The 18,803-nt window shown below is 42.7% G+C and overlaps 1 protein-coding gene across 1 annotated transcript in view; it reads left to right on the top strand.

The window, feature by feature from the left end:
- Nucleotides 1-3,618: 3,618 nt before the first annotated feature.
- The window catches only part of ECT2L (epithelial cell transforming 2 like), a gene marked incomplete at its 5' end in the record, with an annotated part of 64,393 nt that continues 49,208 nt past the window's right edge, over nt 3,619-18,803 (top strand). The window contains 5 exon segments of the mRNA XM_081250499.1: nt 3,619-3,720; nt 4,876-4,908; nt 4,912-4,952; nt 15,364-15,811; nt 16,832-17,124. Of these exon segments, the coding sequence (XP_081106625.1) occupies nt 3,619-3,720; nt 4,876-4,908; nt 4,912-4,952; nt 15,364-15,811; nt 16,832-17,124 (917 nt within the window).

An 18,803-nucleotide genomic window follows, 5' to 3' on the forward strand; every position in this document is an offset into this window, starting at 1 on the left:
TGCTGGATAACAAACCATCCCCAAATCTGAAACAGGAATCATTGTTTTTCACAATTCTGTGGGTTCACAATTCATCTGGGCAGTTCCACTTGCTGTTATAGGCTGGGGTCATTCATTTGGTTGCATTTACCTGAGAGCTCAGCTGGAACTGGAATACCCAAGATGGCTTCATTCACACATCTGGTGCTCTGACTGGGGTGGCTGAAATAGTTGGAGGCTGGTTCAACCTCTGTCTTTCCATGTGGTCTCACCTCACTCAGTAATCTAGCCCGAGCTTATTTACCCGGCAGCTAGATCTCAAGAGTGCAGAAAGAGAAACTGCACGTCTTAAAGCCCAGGACCAGAAGTCATATATCCTCCCTTCCATAACATCCTATTGGTTTTAACAAGGCAGTGCTAGTGCAGATTTGTGGGGAGGAAGGGCAATAAGACTCCACTTCTTGATGGGAGACCTGGATGGGAGCAATCATTCCTGGCCATATGTACAGACAACATACCATGTTGCATCCTCTGGTCACAACAATGCACATGCCTTTCACAAGCAGAATACATTTACCCCATCCCAAGACACCCAACGTCTCATCCAATTATGGTATCAGTCTAGAAGTCCAGTCTCTCATGATCTGCATCAGGTCCAATTGCACGTGAGGCTCCTTGTGTGTCGCTCCTCTTGAACTGGAGACCTGTGAATTTAGCTGTCTCCCAGACACCTAGATTACACTGGTGAAACACAAAAAGGGTGACCACAGCAGTCTTTCCTATTCACACAGGCAGGAAACAGAAGTCACATGGCAGTTTCTGGTACATAGCAATTCTGAAATTCAGCTGGACCAGTTGTCCCAATAATTCCTTGATTATGGTCCAGGTCTGCTCCCTGGGAGTAGTCTCCTAATCCATTGTTCTCAGCTTCTCTTGGGTCTGTCCTCTGAGTCACCCATCTTTTTCAATAAGAAATTATCTGTGGTTGCAGTTGCAAAGCTTTCTCAGCCTGCTTCTTACCTGTAGAAAGTTGGAGGCTCAGAGACTATTTCAGGCCTTCTCAGTCCCTTTTACTTCAAGCTGGTCGTGCTTTCACCAGAACGATCTTCTTGACAATTGTGTGGGCTTTCTGTGTATCTTATTATAATCCATTCTCTTCAACAAAAGCTGCATCCACAAATCCCTTTGCGATAGGCCCCTGGCTGCCTTGGGATATGAATCAGGGTGCTGTGGGACCAAGTCTCTAAGACTCTTAGGAACTCTTTTGTTTTCTAAATGAGAGGGTCTATGAGACACACCACCTTAAACCTTTCAAAGACCTTATCAAGGAGGTCTTTGAAATGAAGCCATTTATTACTTTGAGACTTTTTGCTGGCTGGAGATACTGTACTAGATGTTCTTTATTTCTGCTCGATTCTGCTAAAAAACTAAATAGATTTTCAGGTCAGTTCATGTCTCTCTTATTGTATCATATTCAGCTAAGAAGCCAGTCAGAACTTTCTATATCCTGCTTGGAATCTCTTTAGCCAGGTCTGCAGATTCCTTGGTAGATTTCCTATTGTCCACATTAATGCAGGCAACAGTGTTACTAAACATTCCACTGCTACATAACACAGGTGATCCTTTTTCTAGCCTTTCTTAGCAACTTCACTGTTCTTCTAGGCTCCACTGACAGTCTCCTCACCACCCTTCCAATTTCCACTTGCTGTTCTTTTTCGACATCATTGCCATATGCTCTAAGTTATGTTACGGCAATACTCTACTTCCAGGTATGAATTTTTTCTATCAGTTTTTATTGCTGAATGACAAAACGCTCCAAAATCTAGTGGCTTAAAACAATCTTTTACTCTTATGATTCTGAGGATCAGCTGGGCCCAACGGAACGCAGTGGTTCTACTCCATGTGTTGCTGACTAGAATCTTCCTTTCCTACTATTCTGCAGTGCCACTAGTGTCATAAATCTAGTGAGATATATTTGTGAGTCTGTTTCTGGACTCAACTGGTTTATTTGTCTATTCTTATGCCAATATCTCATGCTCTATTTACACTAACTTTATAGTAAATAAGTCCTGATACCATGTAGAGTAAGTCTTATTACTTTATTCTTTTTAAAGTTGTCTTTGCTGTTCTTGACCCTTGGCATTTTCATACACATTTCATAATTAGTTTGTCAAACACACACACACACACATGCACACAAACACCCCACCCCACTGCTGGGTTTTGATTAATAGATTAATTTGGTACAACTAACATCTATATAGACGTTACTGTTACTTAGATCTTTAAAAATTTCTCTTGATAAAATTTTTAGTATTCTATGCAGAACATTTGTACCTCTGATTTAAACTGGATTTTTAAAAGTTATTATAAGGATTCCCTGGTGGCACAGTGGTTGAGAGTCCGCCTGCCGATGCAGGGGACACGGGTTCGTGCCCCGGTCCGGGAAGATCCCACATGCTGCGGAGCGGCTGGTCCCGTGAGCCATGGCCGCTGAGTCTGCGTGTCCGGAGCCTGTGCTCCGCAACGGGAGAGGCCACAGCAGTGAGAGGCTCGCGTACCGCAAAAAAAAAAAAAAAAAAAAAAAAAAAAAAAGAATCATTCCAATTTCTGAGTCATTTTCCCAGCAAAGTAAAAAACAGCTCTGGTTTGGATTCACATTTGGGTGCAAGTAGTTGAGGAGAGAATAATTGCAATTTTTTTTTTTTTTAGTATTGATATGAGTATTTATTTAAAATAAGTGCTGAATGTCCAGGGTCACAGTTTTTGTTCTAGGACAGCAGTCCCCGGATCCCACGTATGGATGAGCAGAAAACAGAGGACGGGAACACAGGAGGCTAAGGCTCTTGTTGCAGGGCAGAGCTGCCCAGAACCAGGGAGGGTACAGCAGAGGGCAGCCGGGCAGCCCAGGGCTTGTTGTTCTGCTGCAGGAGCCCCAGGCCCAGGCCATTCTAATGGGTTCTGCAAGTAAGTCTTTTGCCTCCGATATCCTTACTGCACCCTGTTCTTCCTCTGTATGCAGCTGGAGAAGACTTATACTAATGTCAGCTCAGTCTGGTTTTTCCATCTTGCACAGCCAGCGCCCTAGGGCCATTTTTGCGATGATGATTTTTGATGACTACTAAGGATACACTGTCTTAGAGAAGTCTTAACTTTGTTTTCCAAAAGCCTTGCTCATTGCTTGGAACGCAGTCAACACTCAGTTTCATGTACGTGCTATTATTTGTTCAACCAAAGCTGAATGCATGAAGGAAACTGGTACCACTGGCAGTTCCTGATGCTAGGAACTGCTAAGGATCAGGGAGGCTGTGTGTAGGGTGGCAAGGACCAGTAAATGAGTGGAGCATCCCGGCTGGCAGCGTTGAGGGGGAGTCGGGGGTTGAGAGTAAAGAGGAGGGGTTGGGGACCATCCCAGTGGCAGTGTTCATGAACTCTCTGTGTATATTTGTATGGATATATATATATGAGTTGCTCTAATTGTATCTATATAAACAAATATATGTAAATGAATTGCTGTAATTCTATTATTCCTATATGGACAACATTAATACACTGGATGTTCTAGGTGATCTTAATTAAACCTACAGTTTATGAAATGAAACTACAGTTTCTAGGACCGGACGAAAATAATTTGCTGAGATGTCAGCTGGGAATTCTCCCAGGGAAAGCTTGGAAACGGAGAGCTTCCCCACAAGATTCAGTGCCTGGACACCTTTTAGCAACAAGTCATTAAATCGACAGGTGAGTCACATACTCTAGAATAAGACAAGATTTCTAACGTGAATTTTACTGTGATATATTGGGTCTCATGTTGCCATATTTAGAATAAAATAAATACTTGTAAAGAACTTAGTTTCTGAGTCACTTTAAACAAAAATAACCCTACCCCAAAGACAGTGTCTCCTCACCCCAGTCCACGACTCCAATCTTATGGGAGGTGCAAGAGCTGCTCCCACTTTTGCCCTGTCAGCACCTCCAGAGATGAAACGGAAACCTCCAGGACACACCCTGGTTGCTATAAGGGGGAGCAGACAAGAGAAGTTGCTTCGGTGATATTTTGGTGTGGAGAGTGTTGATATGTGTTTCTTTTAATTCTCTCTTCCCTCTTGTGCCAACTGCATGGTTCCCTGGGGCCTGGGGATGCCCCTCCTTTGAAAGATAATGCAGGAAGTAGTCACTGGAATGGCCCAGGCAGCTCTGCCAGACCTTCATGGAAAAGGGGGCTGCCTGGGTCCTCAGAGCTCCTGCACGGTCCAGGCACATTCACAAGGGAAGGAGACCAGATGGGCTGGGACCAAAGCCTGACTACTAATAAAGACAGTGGGTTTATATATGTCCTCTGAGCCAAGCTGCACTGAAGTCCTGGTTTGGGGGGACGCTGGTCCTGGTGTATGTCTTTCATGGAGACACTCCTAACAATGGCTCTTCAGCAAAATTTACTAACTTTCCTTTTGGTGGGTGCTATGAAGAGGTAGGACTATGGGTTAGGAAAATCACACCTACTTCACACGGCCCTGTTTTCACAATTAAGCAAGTGGCCAGTATGTGTTTTCAAGATGAAATGTTTGGGATCTGTTTCCCCAGACCACATTAGCTTAGGTGGAAACAATAGTGAGCATCCATCACCTCTCTGGGCCCTCCTTGAGCCCCTCTGCAATTACATCCCTGCCAGCCTTTCCCACCAGCCCACCCAACAAGCCTGGGCTTGCCTGCATCCCTAGATAAAAGGAGTTTAAGCTGAAGGCAGAGACCCTTACTACATATGTGAAAGTGCTTTGTGAACTGTAACGTGCAATGCAAATATTAGCTGTGAGGTTGTTAGGTTGCCTATGGATTGCTTAGCAACTAAGAACATATCGAACTGTAAAGGAAAATGTCATTTTCTCTCCTTTATAGCTCTTTCAGGAAAGAGTTGCTCTTATAAGTCACTGATTTGACCTCTGGACTAACAAGCAACATCAAGAATTCTTTCTTTTCTTTTTTTTTTTTTTTGCGGTACGCGGGCCTCTCACTGCTGTGGCCTCTCCCGTTGCGGAGCACAGGCTCCGGACGCGCAGGCTCAGCGGCCACGGCTCACGGGTCCAGCCGCCCCACGGCATGTGGGATCTTCCCAGACTGGGGCACGAACCCGCCTCCCCTGCATCAGCAGGCAGACTGCCAACCACTGTGCCACCAGGGAAGCCCAAGAATTCTTATTCACGATTTTTTTATGATGCACTAAATCACAATTAAGGTAAATGTAGCCTAATGATGTAATTATCTTAAAGAAAATAAAATATCATAAAATGTTCATATAACTTTTAAGAGTTTCTTTTTTTCCACAGAAAAAAAGCTACTGATATTTTAAGGCTTATAAACAATCTTTTCTAGTGCCGCTGCTTCTTTGTGGGTAAAATGGAGCCTTGGGGAGTTGAATACCTTCATACCATAGCAAGATGTTTAGTTTTTGCAAAAAGTTATAAATAACTTCAGCCAATGAATTTTTAACATTCTCTTAGTATATTAAATTCTCCTTGGAACTCTCAGACAGATAAGATATTTGAAGTAGGTACTCCGAAATATTTGTTACATGAATGAATGGATCCAAAAAATATCTGAGAAATGACAGTGGCAGCAACATTTAGGAATATGGGCAAGACTTATATGGCAGTGGTCACTGATTGCCGTTAAGTCCAGGTTCTTCTTCTTTCCCTTGCGTCCTATTATATCTGTAATTTATTTTAAAATACTCCAGCATGGCTGGTGTGACATGTGAAAGTGTTAGTTGAAATTACACCCAGGGGCAGCTAGTGTTCTGATCAAGAGTTAGTACGCTAGGGGTGATTAGCTAGCGCTGTATTGGAAAGGTCACAGTGTTTGAGCTATTACCAGATACTTTGCTAATTAGCATAGCAAGTATTAGATATTAGTTATTATCAGAGCAACTAGTGGCTTGTTAACATGCTGGTTGAATGCTAGAAATGGCCTGTCTTTGGTGAAATTAAAAGTATTCAGATATGTGGACTGACCAAAATATTCTAGAGAGCCCTCCAGCATGCCTGGACCTGTTTGAAGAATCCAGCCAGGCCAGTTGGTGCTTATTAAGGATGGTTTCATCTCCAAAAAGTGGCCTTGTCTGACTGGGGGTTTTCTGGTAGCCTGAGGCCAACAAAAAGGATAGTAATAGAATCCTGTTTATGGAACATTGTTCTTTCTCAGTTGGATGAATCTTTCACCCAAAGGGCAGAGAGCTGGGATTTTGTCAGGCCTACAGAGGAGGCTGTATGAAGTGGTTTGGGCTTATTTACTAAAGTTTGTTCAGTGAAACTCCAGGTAGGGCATCATTTGGTGCTGCTTTCACTACAACCTGATGGTGGGGCTTGGGGGACAGGCTAACCCTCAAACTTCTTAGATATTTACCAAAAAGCGTCAGAGTTGTGCAAGACCAAATTGGGTAATTTTAGTTCACAGCACCTGCTTCTCTCAGTCTTTCTTACACTTTCACACAGTCATTTCATCTCTCCTACCTACGAACGCACCTTCTCCATTGTCAGATTTCTCTGCATCTGTGGGGCTCCTAGTGGATTATTCCTGATGGAGTCACCGAGTCACTGGAGGGAGACAGCCATCTTCCAGGCATGTCGAAAGAGGCTGCAAAGACAGGCCACAGACAAAGAGGCTCTTCAGTCAACGCTTAAAAATCAGGAAGGGGCTTCCCTGGTGGCGCAGTGGTTGAGAGTCCGCCTGCCGATGCAGGGGGATGCGGGTTCATGCCCCGGTCTGGGAGGATCCCACATGCCGCGGAGTGGCTGGGCCCGTGAGCCATGGCCGCTGAGCCTGCTAGTCTGGAGCCTGTGCTCCGCAACGGGAGAGGCCACAACAGTGAGAGGCCCGCGTACCGCAAAAAAAAAAAAATCAGGAGGAAGGGAGATTTTTATGGTAGTCTTTGGGTAGGCTTCCTTTGACTCCAATTCTGCAGGTTTCAAGATAAGAAAGTAAGACACCAAGCCCTATATCCATAATAGCTTTGTGGGCCATCCTGTTCTAGTCTCATGTATCACGAACCAAGCAATTTTACTTGTAACCACTGGAGGTCATTAGTGATCTTGTGGTATATTTTGAGGCTCATCAACATTAGGCCTGACCTTTTTTCGCTGGAAACTTCATTCACTGTCTGGCGCCTGAATTCTTCTTTCTGTGGGAGAAGGATATGGAACTAACCTGTTAAGTGAAATTACTCTGCTTTGTTTGACAGCAGCTGTGTTTCTGCAGAGTTATATGTATTTCATAGTCCCATGAAGCTGTTATTACATGTTCTGGGCTACTAATTTCGGGGGAAGTTGTATGTCAATTTCTGGTCTCTGGGTTTGGCATCCTGAAACCAGGGTCTTTCATTTGTAGCAGTGGTTTTTGATGTTGAACATCAATCAGGTCATTCCCCACAGTCTGGATGAAGTCTTTCTTACATGACTTCCTGCCATCTCTTTTGGTCAGCCATTTCTTCCCTCTTACTGACAGCTGAAGACACCATGTGCAGATGGTCTAATCCAGTTTGAGCTGTGCTTGATTTTAACCAAATCTAAAAGCCCAACTTATTTTCATTTTTAGCCTAAAGTTAATGCAATAAAATTTTAAAGCATCTTTATTGAGATGTAATTCACATACATAAAATTCATCCATTTAAAGGACACAGTTCAATGGTTTTAGCAGTGGTCCACAAGCTTTTTGGCACCAGGGACCGGTTTCGTGGAAGACAGTTTTTCCACGTGGGGGTGGGGTGGGGATGGATTAGGTGGTAATGCGAGCGATGGGGAGTGGCAGAGGAAGCTTCCCTCGCTTGCCCTCCGCTCATCTCCTGCTGTGTGGCCTGCTTCCTAACAGGCCACGGACTGGTACCGGTTGATGGCCCAGGGGTTGGGGACCCCTGGTTTTAGTACATTCACAGAGTTGTGCAACCATCACCACAATTTAAGTTTAGAACATTTTCATCACCCACAAAAGAAACCCCCTATCTATTAGCGATCACTCCCCATTCCAATCCCCCTCAATTCCAGCCCTGCACGACCAATAATCCATTCTATTTCTCTATAAATTTGCCTATTCCAGACTTTTCATATAAATGGAATCATACAATATGTGGCCTTTAGTTCACCTGTTTTGTAGCATATATCAAGATTTTCCCTTTTATTGCCAAATAATATTCCATAGTGTGGATATGCCATATTTTATTTATCCACTCATCAGTTGATGGACATTTGGGTGGTTTCCACATTTTGGCTACTGTAAGTAATGCTGCTATGAACAACTGTGTATAAGTCTTTCTATATGGATGCTTTACTTCTTTTAGGTATATAACTAGAAATGGAATTGCTGGATCAAATGGTAGCACTGCAATCAACTTTTAATTATTAAGTGTTTTTTCTGAATTATATTTACTCCTCTAGTCCCTGTTCCCCCATAACTATGAATAAGCTTGTGAATAAAAGAGAGAATTTAGCATTATTCAAATGCCTGAAATCTTTGCATGTAAGCTCAGCTATATTTGTGCAATACCTTGCTTTTCAGACAGAGAAGCCATTGTTTTAGATGCTTTGTTTTATAATTTCTGAATAACTTTGTTTTAATTCAGGCAGTTATAAAGCTTAAACAGGATATTGCAGTACCAGTCAGAAATATGTTGTCACAGTTTTCATTAAAAGTTTCTTCTTAATCTCTATGAGATATATTCAAATATCTAAGATTTTTCTTTTCTATCCTAATAAATATTCCATATTGTTAAGACTTTGGATATTTTCTTAAATGGAGTTTTATGATATTTAAGATATTTTTCAAAGGTTCGTCTTCTCAAACCTTCCCTCTGGCAAGTCCTCCCTCTCACTTCAACTTAAATGTCACCTCCGCTGGGAAGCCTTTCCCGCTCATCTTTCACCCCCATCATTTTTACAAACCTCTATGGTGGCATTTCTCCTGTCCATTATGCTTATCTGTCCACACGTCTGACGGTTTCCAGTGGTGTTGTCCCCCTGCCACTTGAGTAGGCTGACCTTTCCTGTGACTCCTTAAAGGAAACTGGGCTGTTTGTGTCTGTCACACTTGGAGAAACCTATGAGAAGACTGAATCAGTCTCCTAGTCACACTGGTGGGACCGGTTTCAAATTGCTTCTGTTCAGCAAGAGGTAATGCCTCCTACAAAGACCTTTCCTTACGGGGCTGGAGCTGCTCAAACTTGTAGCTTTTCCTGGTGGGTGGGGCAACATTCATGATTCATGTAACTGCAGTCCTAAGACATGGATGGATAGTGTGTGTGTGTGTGTGTGTGTGTGTGTGTGTGTGTGTAGGGAGAGGGAGATCACCACCAAACAAGGATTAGCTCTTGTTGCTTGTCTCCATCAGAGTCACCTGGAAAGGGGGTTGGAGGGCAGAAAAATGTACCAACCCATGTATAGTTGAGAGGGAACACCGCCGCCCCGCACTCTCGCCTCAGTACACCCACCCCGTCTTCCCAAGCAGCCCCTGGGAGGGCTCAGTTGAGGATGTTTATCTCAATTGTAATCTCTGAGGAAATCTGGTACATAAATTTTTCAGAGACAACACACTTCTAGATTAACCTTAAATATAGAACAGCTACGTCACGCTGAGTTACTGACGTCCATAAGAAAGGACATTTCTGTGTGGAGGTGGTGGAGGGGAGAGGGGAGTATTCAGAGACCCATTGTTTTCTAAGTATCCAAGACAGGTCTGGAAACGTGGGTCATCCTGACTCTTCCCTCCCCTCAGCCCCGTATTCTGGACATATTTCTGTCCTTTCACATAGATCAGATGGTCGTGGGCAACCATATAAAATATTAGCATTTGCTGTTGGGTAGCTTTTAGGGTTGGATGAAGCTAAGAAAGGAAACCCTGGAATTTGAAAGGAAAGGAGAAGCCAAACCCCGAAGCTGTTTTACTGGGGACAGAGGGAGAGTGGGTCGTAGGACGGTCACCGGCTTACATTAGGCAAAGCCCCTGCACTTGAAGTCCTCACTTCCTGTTTTATAAGTGTCGCTACTCCCCCTTTGTAATGTTTCACTTCTCTTTACAGTATGGTAGCTCCACTTGCCATTATGTTATACACCGTAGTCCTTGCTTGTTCATTTACCATCTGCCTATTCCACTAGAAGGTAGCTCCATGAGGGCAGGGACTTTTTCTGGTAACTCTTTCTGTCCCTAGCACTTAAAACAATACCAGGTTCATAGCAGCCACTCAATAAATGCTTGTTTGAATGAATGAAGATGTGTAAAACACTTCCTAATTACAATGATAACAAAGATAATCAGAACAAAGCTTTCCTTTGGTAGTTCTCTCAGAGGAAGGATTTTTTTCAAGATATTACAAGTTTTAGAATATAGGATATTACTAATACTTTGCTTCATTGAAGACTTTTCATTATTTAATTAATTCAAGACCTCTATAAAGCAATTCCAAAAGGAATTATGCATAGTAATAATACCCAAGGGTGCCATATCGCACACCTCCAGGGGATGCTATTTCACTCTATCACCTGTGTGAATGGCACCTCCTAAACTTGTGCATTGCACAACTTCCCAAATGTAGCAGCCCTGATGATACTACCAGCCATTTATAAAGGACATGATATTAGCTTCCAGATCTACCAAGTATCCTTTACCCTCTGCGAAGGGTCAAATCCACAGATAACTCATTGGAAAATGGAGACAAGGTTTTAAGAGACCATTTGTCTCCATTCTGTATTTTTAAATGTCTTTAGGAAATTTTCAGGAGGGTTGAGGCAGAATGAGAGTAGACGTAGCTCCCTGTGAGACCTAAACGGCTAGCAAGTCTTAGAAGCAGAAGGAGGATGCTCTTATTACATACAGAGTAAGTGCCTGGTGACTGCCTGTCATCTTTCCTCCTACCCTCTCTATGTATTCTTTTGATGTCATGGTCAGAATGCTTTCAAGTGCAAATAACAGAAATGGAATTCAACCAGCCTAAGAAGAAAAGGGAATTTATTGACTTAAGATTTGTCTACTTTAGGCTGTGCTAGATCCTTAGGTTCAGTGTTACCAGGGCTCACTCACTCTCTCCCTTCTCTCAGCTCTGCTTCCTTATGTGTGTTGCATAAAACTAAAAAGATAAGCACAAGACCCTTATGAAGGAAATTAGAAATTTGTATTAAAGGGTAGTAGAAAAAAAAAAACCTGGGTAAATAGATAGATATGCTGTGTTTCAAGATGCCAAGTCTCTCCACATTCATCTTTCAATTGAATTCAATCTTGGTACAAATCCCAAAATGGCATTTTCTTAAGGACTTTGAGAAACGGATTCTAAAGCTAATCTGGAAAAGAAAATGGACTACAACAGCTACGAAAAATTTAAATATAAAGAAAAAAATTAGTAAGAGTTGTACTACCAGATATCAAAACCACTTTTATCCATTTGTGAAATATCCCCATGTAGTATCTCAAGTGTAAGGAAGCAAGGACTGAGATAAGTAAGTGCTCTGAAGGGAAGGGAAAGGGAAGGTGTCTTTAAGGGTTGGGTAGATCAGAAAGAAGCTTGGGCGGCTGGAGATCCTTCCTCTTCTTGCATCAATTCCTGTTTAGTGGGCTAGACACTGTCCATCACACACCCACCCACCCATGCCATTCCCCAATTCCTCTCCATCTTCCTGACAAAGCCCCTTTTTTCCCTCAGGTATCATGTGCTTCAGGGGTGGTGGGTCACACTGACCCCCAAAGAGTGAGTCAGGGTTGGACAGAATCATGGTCATTCCATCCTCTTTGATGTGTCTGGTTTAGGAAAGGGCATGTAGATATTAACTCTGCCCAAGGAAACACAAGAGAGTGGCTGCTAGCGTTTCTGAGAGAGTTTTCTTCACTCTCAAAGGGACCTAAAAAGGAACTAGAGGAAAGGACATGCCCTCTTCTGCCCTATAGCCTGTGATCTCTGTTGTGTGCAGATCTCTGCTCACAGCAGTCAGTCATTTGGGAACCAGCTCAGGGAACAAGTTGGAGGGACCAAAGCAAACTACTGAGCAGGCAAAGTGAAAATATAGAAAATCCTTGGCCATTAATGACACTGAGTTCTTGAATTCACTAACCCTGGAGCTACCCTGATTTCCCTTATTTAAGGAACGTGAAAGGAAGATAAATAGGTTTAAAAATGGTCCATAATAGTCCATTTATCTAGCTGTCACTTCTCTTGTTATACCAACTCTCCAGAATCTCGCTGAGAACCAGCCAGGTTTGGAAAAACAAAAAGCATTTAGCAGTCAAACTGATGTCCTTTACACATAGGAGAGAGCGCGTCAGACCCTCATGCGGGGTCTAAGTATTTAATTAATTCAGGGCTTCAAATAGGATTATACATTCTCCTAAGGACACCATACATGTATTCAACACTTTGTACTTTGGCATCAGCATCAGGATCTGCTAGGCTGCCTCTTCTACCAGTGGGCAGTCCAGTTCACCAATGTTGAGGAGGGTGAACCCATTAGAGTCACTTGGAGTTTATTAAAAACATGAACTATGAGCCTCACCCATAGACATTTTGGCTCAAAACACCTGGGATGGGGCTGAGGAAGCTGTTTTTACTGAGTTCCCATGGTGATTTGGTACCCAGCCAAGGGTAAGACACAAGGCCTGGGTGACCTAAAGGCCCCAAGGCTTCTTCCACCTTTTTGTCTACTCCTTCTTGGAGGCTGGGACACAGATGGTATGAGTGTCCCGTCCCTCCTATTCTCTATTAGCAAAACAAAATTATTTGTTCTGTTTCTGTAGATTTTTCATGTTTCACTTGCAATACTTCTTAGTGGTTTTAGAATATTTCATTGTAAGTAACCTTAAACTTGACACAAATAATGAAAGAAATATTTGACTCTCATGTAATTGGAAAACCCATAGGTAGGTCTGGCTGCAGTTGAAGCTCGATCCAGAGATTCAGTAATTAAACGACTTGTTTCTTTCTGCCCCTCTGCTCTGCCTTCAGCAGTCATGGCGTCATTATTATGGTGCCTCATTTGTGTCCAGAAGAAAAGAATTCTTTGTTTGGTTTCCCTCTGGACTAGTTTGGGTCCATGCCCACTCCTGCTAGTGGCTGTGGCCATGGGATTGACCCATATGAATTTAATTAGCTTTGACCATGTGCTTTTTGGAGTCAGGGATGAAGTCAGCTCCTGTAGAACCACGTGGACCACCAAATAGGAACTGAGGTTATTTTATCTAAAGAAGAAGAAGTAAATGATGGATGACAAAAGCTAAAGTCTATTCATGCAGCATTCAACAAATATTTACCGAGGGTCTACTGTATATCAAGCACAGTTCTGGGTGCATGGGATTCAACACTAAACAGAGTGTAAAAGACCTCTACCCTCTGAAGTTCATATTTTAGTAGACTAAAACTTGGCCTAAAATGGAACAAGAGGGATGTTCATGCACCTCACTGGATATCTGACAGTACAACATAGCACCACTGGAAATAATTGGGGGTGTTTTCCATGTCTCAGAAGTTAGAGCACTGTGGTAGACTGGATAATTTTCTCCAAATATGTCCAGGCCCTAATCCCTGGAACCTATGAGTGTTATCTTGTACAGCAAAGGGACTTTGCAGATGTGATTAAGAATTTGTGTTGGGGAGATTATCCTGCATCACTGGAGCTCAACATAATCACAATGGTCCTTATAAGGGATGCAACAGACATCAGAGTCAGAGGAGAAAATGATGTGATGATGGGAGAGATGGAGAGACTTGAAGATCTTATGCTTCTGGCTTTGAAGATAAAGGGGACCTGAGCCGAGGAACAGAGACAGCTACTAGGCCCTGAAAAAGACAAGGAAACAAGTTCTCCCCTTAGAGCCTGCAGAAAAAAACCAGCCCTGCCAACACCCTGACTGTAGCCCAGTGAAACTGATTTCAGACTTGCGATCTCCAAAACTCTGAGAGAATACATTTGTACTGCTTTAAGCCACTAAGTTGGTGGTAATTTGTTATAATGAACAGGAAATTAATACAAGCAGTGATTTTCTCTTCCTGTTTTTCGACTTTTTTTTTCATTCTTTATTCTAATTTACACGTATCTATTTACCCCCTGCTAAGTTACAAGCACCATACCAGATACTGGGGACACAGCAGCAAACAAGACGGCTGCCATACCTTTTGTTTATGGGAATTCCAGTCCAGTGGAAGAGAAAGTCTTTAAATGGTGAATGAGTCCAAAAAAGGACTAAATTTGAGGGTCAGCAAGAAAGGAAACACAAAAATAGTGCTCAGGTTACACTTTAGTGCACATCAAGTGTAAAGGATACAGGTTTCGGCAAAGAATATGAGATGGCGTGAAGTAGGCAGGGCTCAGTGGGTGAGAGTATCCTCCCACAGGGAAGTGTTTGGGGAGCAGGAATGGTCAGCCTGTTGGGAATGTGAGAGGATTCTGGCAGTACCCCAGAAATCCCACCCCAAAAACCCACTAACATCGCCTTATATTGTTACCTACATTGTTGCAAAAATAGCTTTTTACTAGGCATGTGACTTGGATCTACCATGCTAGTTCCAGAGAAAGTTTCTTACTCCTTCCTCAGGACCCTACTGCTTCATTGGCCACAAGTCATATAATAATAAGAATCACACAAGCGAAGTCATCCTGCACTCATATAGTGATGTCACACCCATGTGCATGCATTATCCTTTATTTTCCACCACCCAAGGGCAGGCATGGCCAACCCAACAGATATCAAAGAAATAGCTACGGTGATGCTAAGTGACAAAGGAAAAGTAACTGAGACCTCACCTAGTCCAGGGGCTCGGGGAAGCCTTCCCTGAGGATTTGACATTTAGGCTGGATTCTAAAGGATGCATAGGAAATAGACAAGCCAAGACGTGGAGGATGAGTGTTCCTTCCACCTGGAGGGGATGACTTGCATGAAAGCCTTGGGCATTTTTTGTCTATTCAGTGGTAAAATCACGCCTTTGGAGACACATTGGAAAGTTTAAATAGGCAAAAAGAGGAAACTACCAATCACCCATAATTGTACCAACTAAGTGCAACCTAATTTTTTTTTTTTTTTTTTTGTGGTACGCAGGCCTCTCACTGTTGTGGCCTCTCCCGTTGCAGAGCACAGGCTCCGGACGTGCAGGCTCAGCAGCCATGGCTCACGGGCCCAGCCGCTCCGCGGCATGTGGGATCTTCCCGGACCGGGGCACGAACCCGTGTCCCCTGCATAAGCAGGCGGACTCTCAACCACTGCGCCACCAGGGAAGCCCTGCAACCTAATTTTTATGTTTCTATGTACCCATTTAACTATTTACAAATCAGAATATACAAATTATTTTTAAATCTTAAAAAAAAAAAAACCTGCAGTCACCCTCCTTATTGCTGTACCCACACCCAGCTTTGCTCTCACTCACTGCAGAGCTCAGCACATGGTTCTGCATTTTCTGTCCACCCCAGACCCGGTCGTTATGCTGTGTGACACTGGTCTCCATGTGGAAATCCACCCAACACAGACCCACGCCATGGAGCGTGTGTCAAGCCACCAGACAAGACGAGGAGGTGCCGCCTGGGCCACTAGAGTGCAGGGACCTCTGCCAAAGGCACTCGGCCCTCTCCAGGCCCCCTCCCCCATCTGCTCCTCAGCCATTTCATCACAATTCAGGCAGCATCCTTCTACTTCTTATCAGAAACTTCAGAGCAGAGAATTAGATTCAAGTCCCATATCGCTAAGCTTATTAGTTTTGCAAAGCACACATTGTGCGTGGAGCAGCACGCTGCGAGGCGCTATCATGAATTATTCCAATGAAGCTATCTTTGTCGCAACAAACGAGCGAAGCACATTTTCTTCATTGTCTCCTCACATGCTGGTATTTCTCTTCACGGATTTCTTACTTTGCGACATTAACTAAAATGCAATGAGCCACAATGTCATTACCGCAAACCACCCTAGTTCTCTGCTCCTCACGTACTGATTTGTGTGTGTATGTGTGTGTGACTGAAGCATTTTTCTTTCCTTCTTGCTTAAAATTCGTTATACTCGAATGTGTCCTTGCAGCAGCACAGACTAGGAACAAATATAAAATATGTATGATTAAGGTTTACTTTAAAAAGCAATTCAGGCTCAATTCTCTTTTGCTTGGCTGGGATGGAATGGTAGATGCTGTGAGGATGGGGACAAAGACTCTGAAGATACTGAGACCCATCTCTGAAAAGGAGGCTGAAGACGTTTCTGTTTTGCATCTTATTTTATTGATCTGTCTTAGAGTTCCAAATGAGAGCAAGTTGTCTCTCAAGGGCCAGTGGAATGACTATGAAGCAGGAGTTAAGGTCACGAGTCCACGGGGATTAACTGTCCTTGGTGTGGTCACAAGTCTCAATCAGTTTGAATGTTAATCTCTTTCAATACTGAGAAGACCCCTAAGGGACACCCCTGCCTGTGAGCACCCTGTGCTGCCAGCTCACACACAACCCCGTTCTTTTTCCTCATGCTTACACCCCAACTCCCACCCTCTCTCCAGACTGCCTTGCCAACAGGTTCATCTTAAGCCACTCTGTTTTGTCTCCAGTTATGACAAAGCTGCATGGACAAGGACCAAGAAAAAGCAATGACTTAAAGTCAGGGGAGTAGAAACACACAAAAATAACAGGCAATCATTAAACCTTGGAACTGAAGCAGGTAGCTGCTTCTTAAAAACAAGCAAGAAAACAACAAAAAACCCCACTTTTTACAATAATGTTTAACTTACAGAAAAGTTACAAAAATAGTGTAAACAATTCCTCTAAACTTTTCATCTGGATTCCTTGATTGTTAACATTTTACCATTTTTACCTTATTATTTCACATATTTGAGAGTGAGTTGTAAACATAATGCCCCACTAACCCTAAGCATTTCAGTATGATTCCTAAAAAACAAACACACTCTGCTGAAAAATCACAATACATCCTGCAATGTTGGGAAATCAGCATTGATTCAGCACTACTGTCCAATGCACAGACTCCACTCAATATCTCTGGTGGTTCCAACAGCATCCTTTATAATCGTCCTTTCCTTCTCAGTCCAAAATCCAATCTAAGGTCATCTGTTGTATTTAGTTTTCATGTCTCTACGTCCACCTTCGATGTGGAGCAATTGCTCAGTTTTTCCTGTCTTTTCGTACTTGACACTTTTGAAGAGCATAGGTCTGCTACTTTGTTTAATGACCTTCAGTTTGTGGTTGGCTGATATTTCCTCAAGACTACATTGAGGTCATACATTCTTGGCAGGAATAACACAGACTTAATACTATGTTCTTCTCAGTGGATCATGTTGGGGGAATAGCATGTCAATTTGTCCTACTGTTTATGATCTTAACTTTACCACTTGGTTAAGATGGTTAATTATTAAGTATTTTGTATTTATTAATTAATAAGTAACTAAAAAATATTTGAGTGATTAGTTTTAAATTAATTAAAAAGTATTTGAATCTATGCAAGTATTTTTTTCCTCGTCAGACTTTTACTTACTAGTTTTAGCATACATTGATGATTCTTACCTGAAGCACTTATTACTGTGATAGCTACCAAGTGGTGATTTTCTCATTTCTTAATTCCTTCTACATGTATGAAGTGGTGTTGTGTTGCAAGGTAGAACATTTCCTTTCCCAAGAATTGTGAGGCTCCAGTTAAGCCAAAAGTTTGTTAATTCATGGTCAAGACTGTCTCTGGGTCTAATGGATATTCAACAATCTGTTGGTGAGGGTAACTAAGGTCCTTTTTGTACCTAATTGGAAGTGTCATTTTCATTTCACATTGAAACTTTCTGAGGCTTGACCCACTCTATGGGAATTTAGGTCAGAGAAGATCCACTACAGGATGAAGTCTGTTCAGAGTTACCACTTTTCTTTCAATGAGTTAATCTGAGTCCATTAGGACCCAGTAATTGGGCAGCAGTAGCCACTTAGTAGTGAGAAAAAGTCTTGTATTCCCAGTGGCCTTAGGTAAATGAGTTCTGGTAGGTTCTTATACCAAAGTTTCCAATCAGCTGTGAGATTGGCCACAAATATCTGTAATTATGCTGAGTTTGGAGGAAATCAGGAGTTTCAGGGAAGAGCTAGATTTACTCATACCTGGATTGCTATCTGGTGGCTTGGGGCTGTAGCAGATGTTTATTGTTAATTATATACAGAGGACAATCAGGTATTAAGTGTCCTTTTTTGTGTGTAGTTGTTAGCTGAAGAGTCAGCAGTACATCCTTCATGGGCCATGAAATGTTTCTTTGGCCTAAGATCTATATAGCTGCCAAGATGACCACTTGAGTAGGGGCGTGGATTTTGTATTCATTCAAGATCTATCTGTGCTTAGGTGGCATGCTTGTAAGAAGTTTACTTCTTCTGGATCCTCACAAGTCTTTCTTGTTGGATGTCATATTTTAAAAGTTTTCTTTATGAATGTCACATTAAGAAATTGTTGAATGCTAAGGTATGATGATAGTATTATATGCAGTATATGTTTAAAATATTTTTAAATTATTATTTAGTGATAGGGAATTCCCTGGTGATGCAGTGGTTAGGGCTACATGCTCTAACTGCCAAGGACCTGGGTTCTATCCCTGGTCGGGGAACTAAGATCCCATAAGCTGCGAGGTGCGGCCAAAAAAAAAAAAACCCCAAAACCAAAAAACAACATATTATTTAGCGATACACACTGAAATATTTATGGATGAAATTATATGATGTCTTGGGACTTCCCTGGTGGCGCAGTGGTTAAGAATCCACCTGCCAGTGCAGGGGACATAGGTTCCATCCCTGGTCTTGGAAGATCCCACACGCCGCGGAGCAACTAAGCCCACACGCCACAACTACTGAAGCCCTCTCACCTAG

Source organism: Mesoplodon bidens, assembly GCF_964165515.1.
Source record: "Mesoplodon bidens genome assembly, chromosome: 12".
Classification (NCBI taxonomy): domain Eukaryota; kingdom Metazoa; phylum Chordata; class Mammalia; order Artiodactyla; family Ziphiidae; genus Mesoplodon; species Mesoplodon bidens.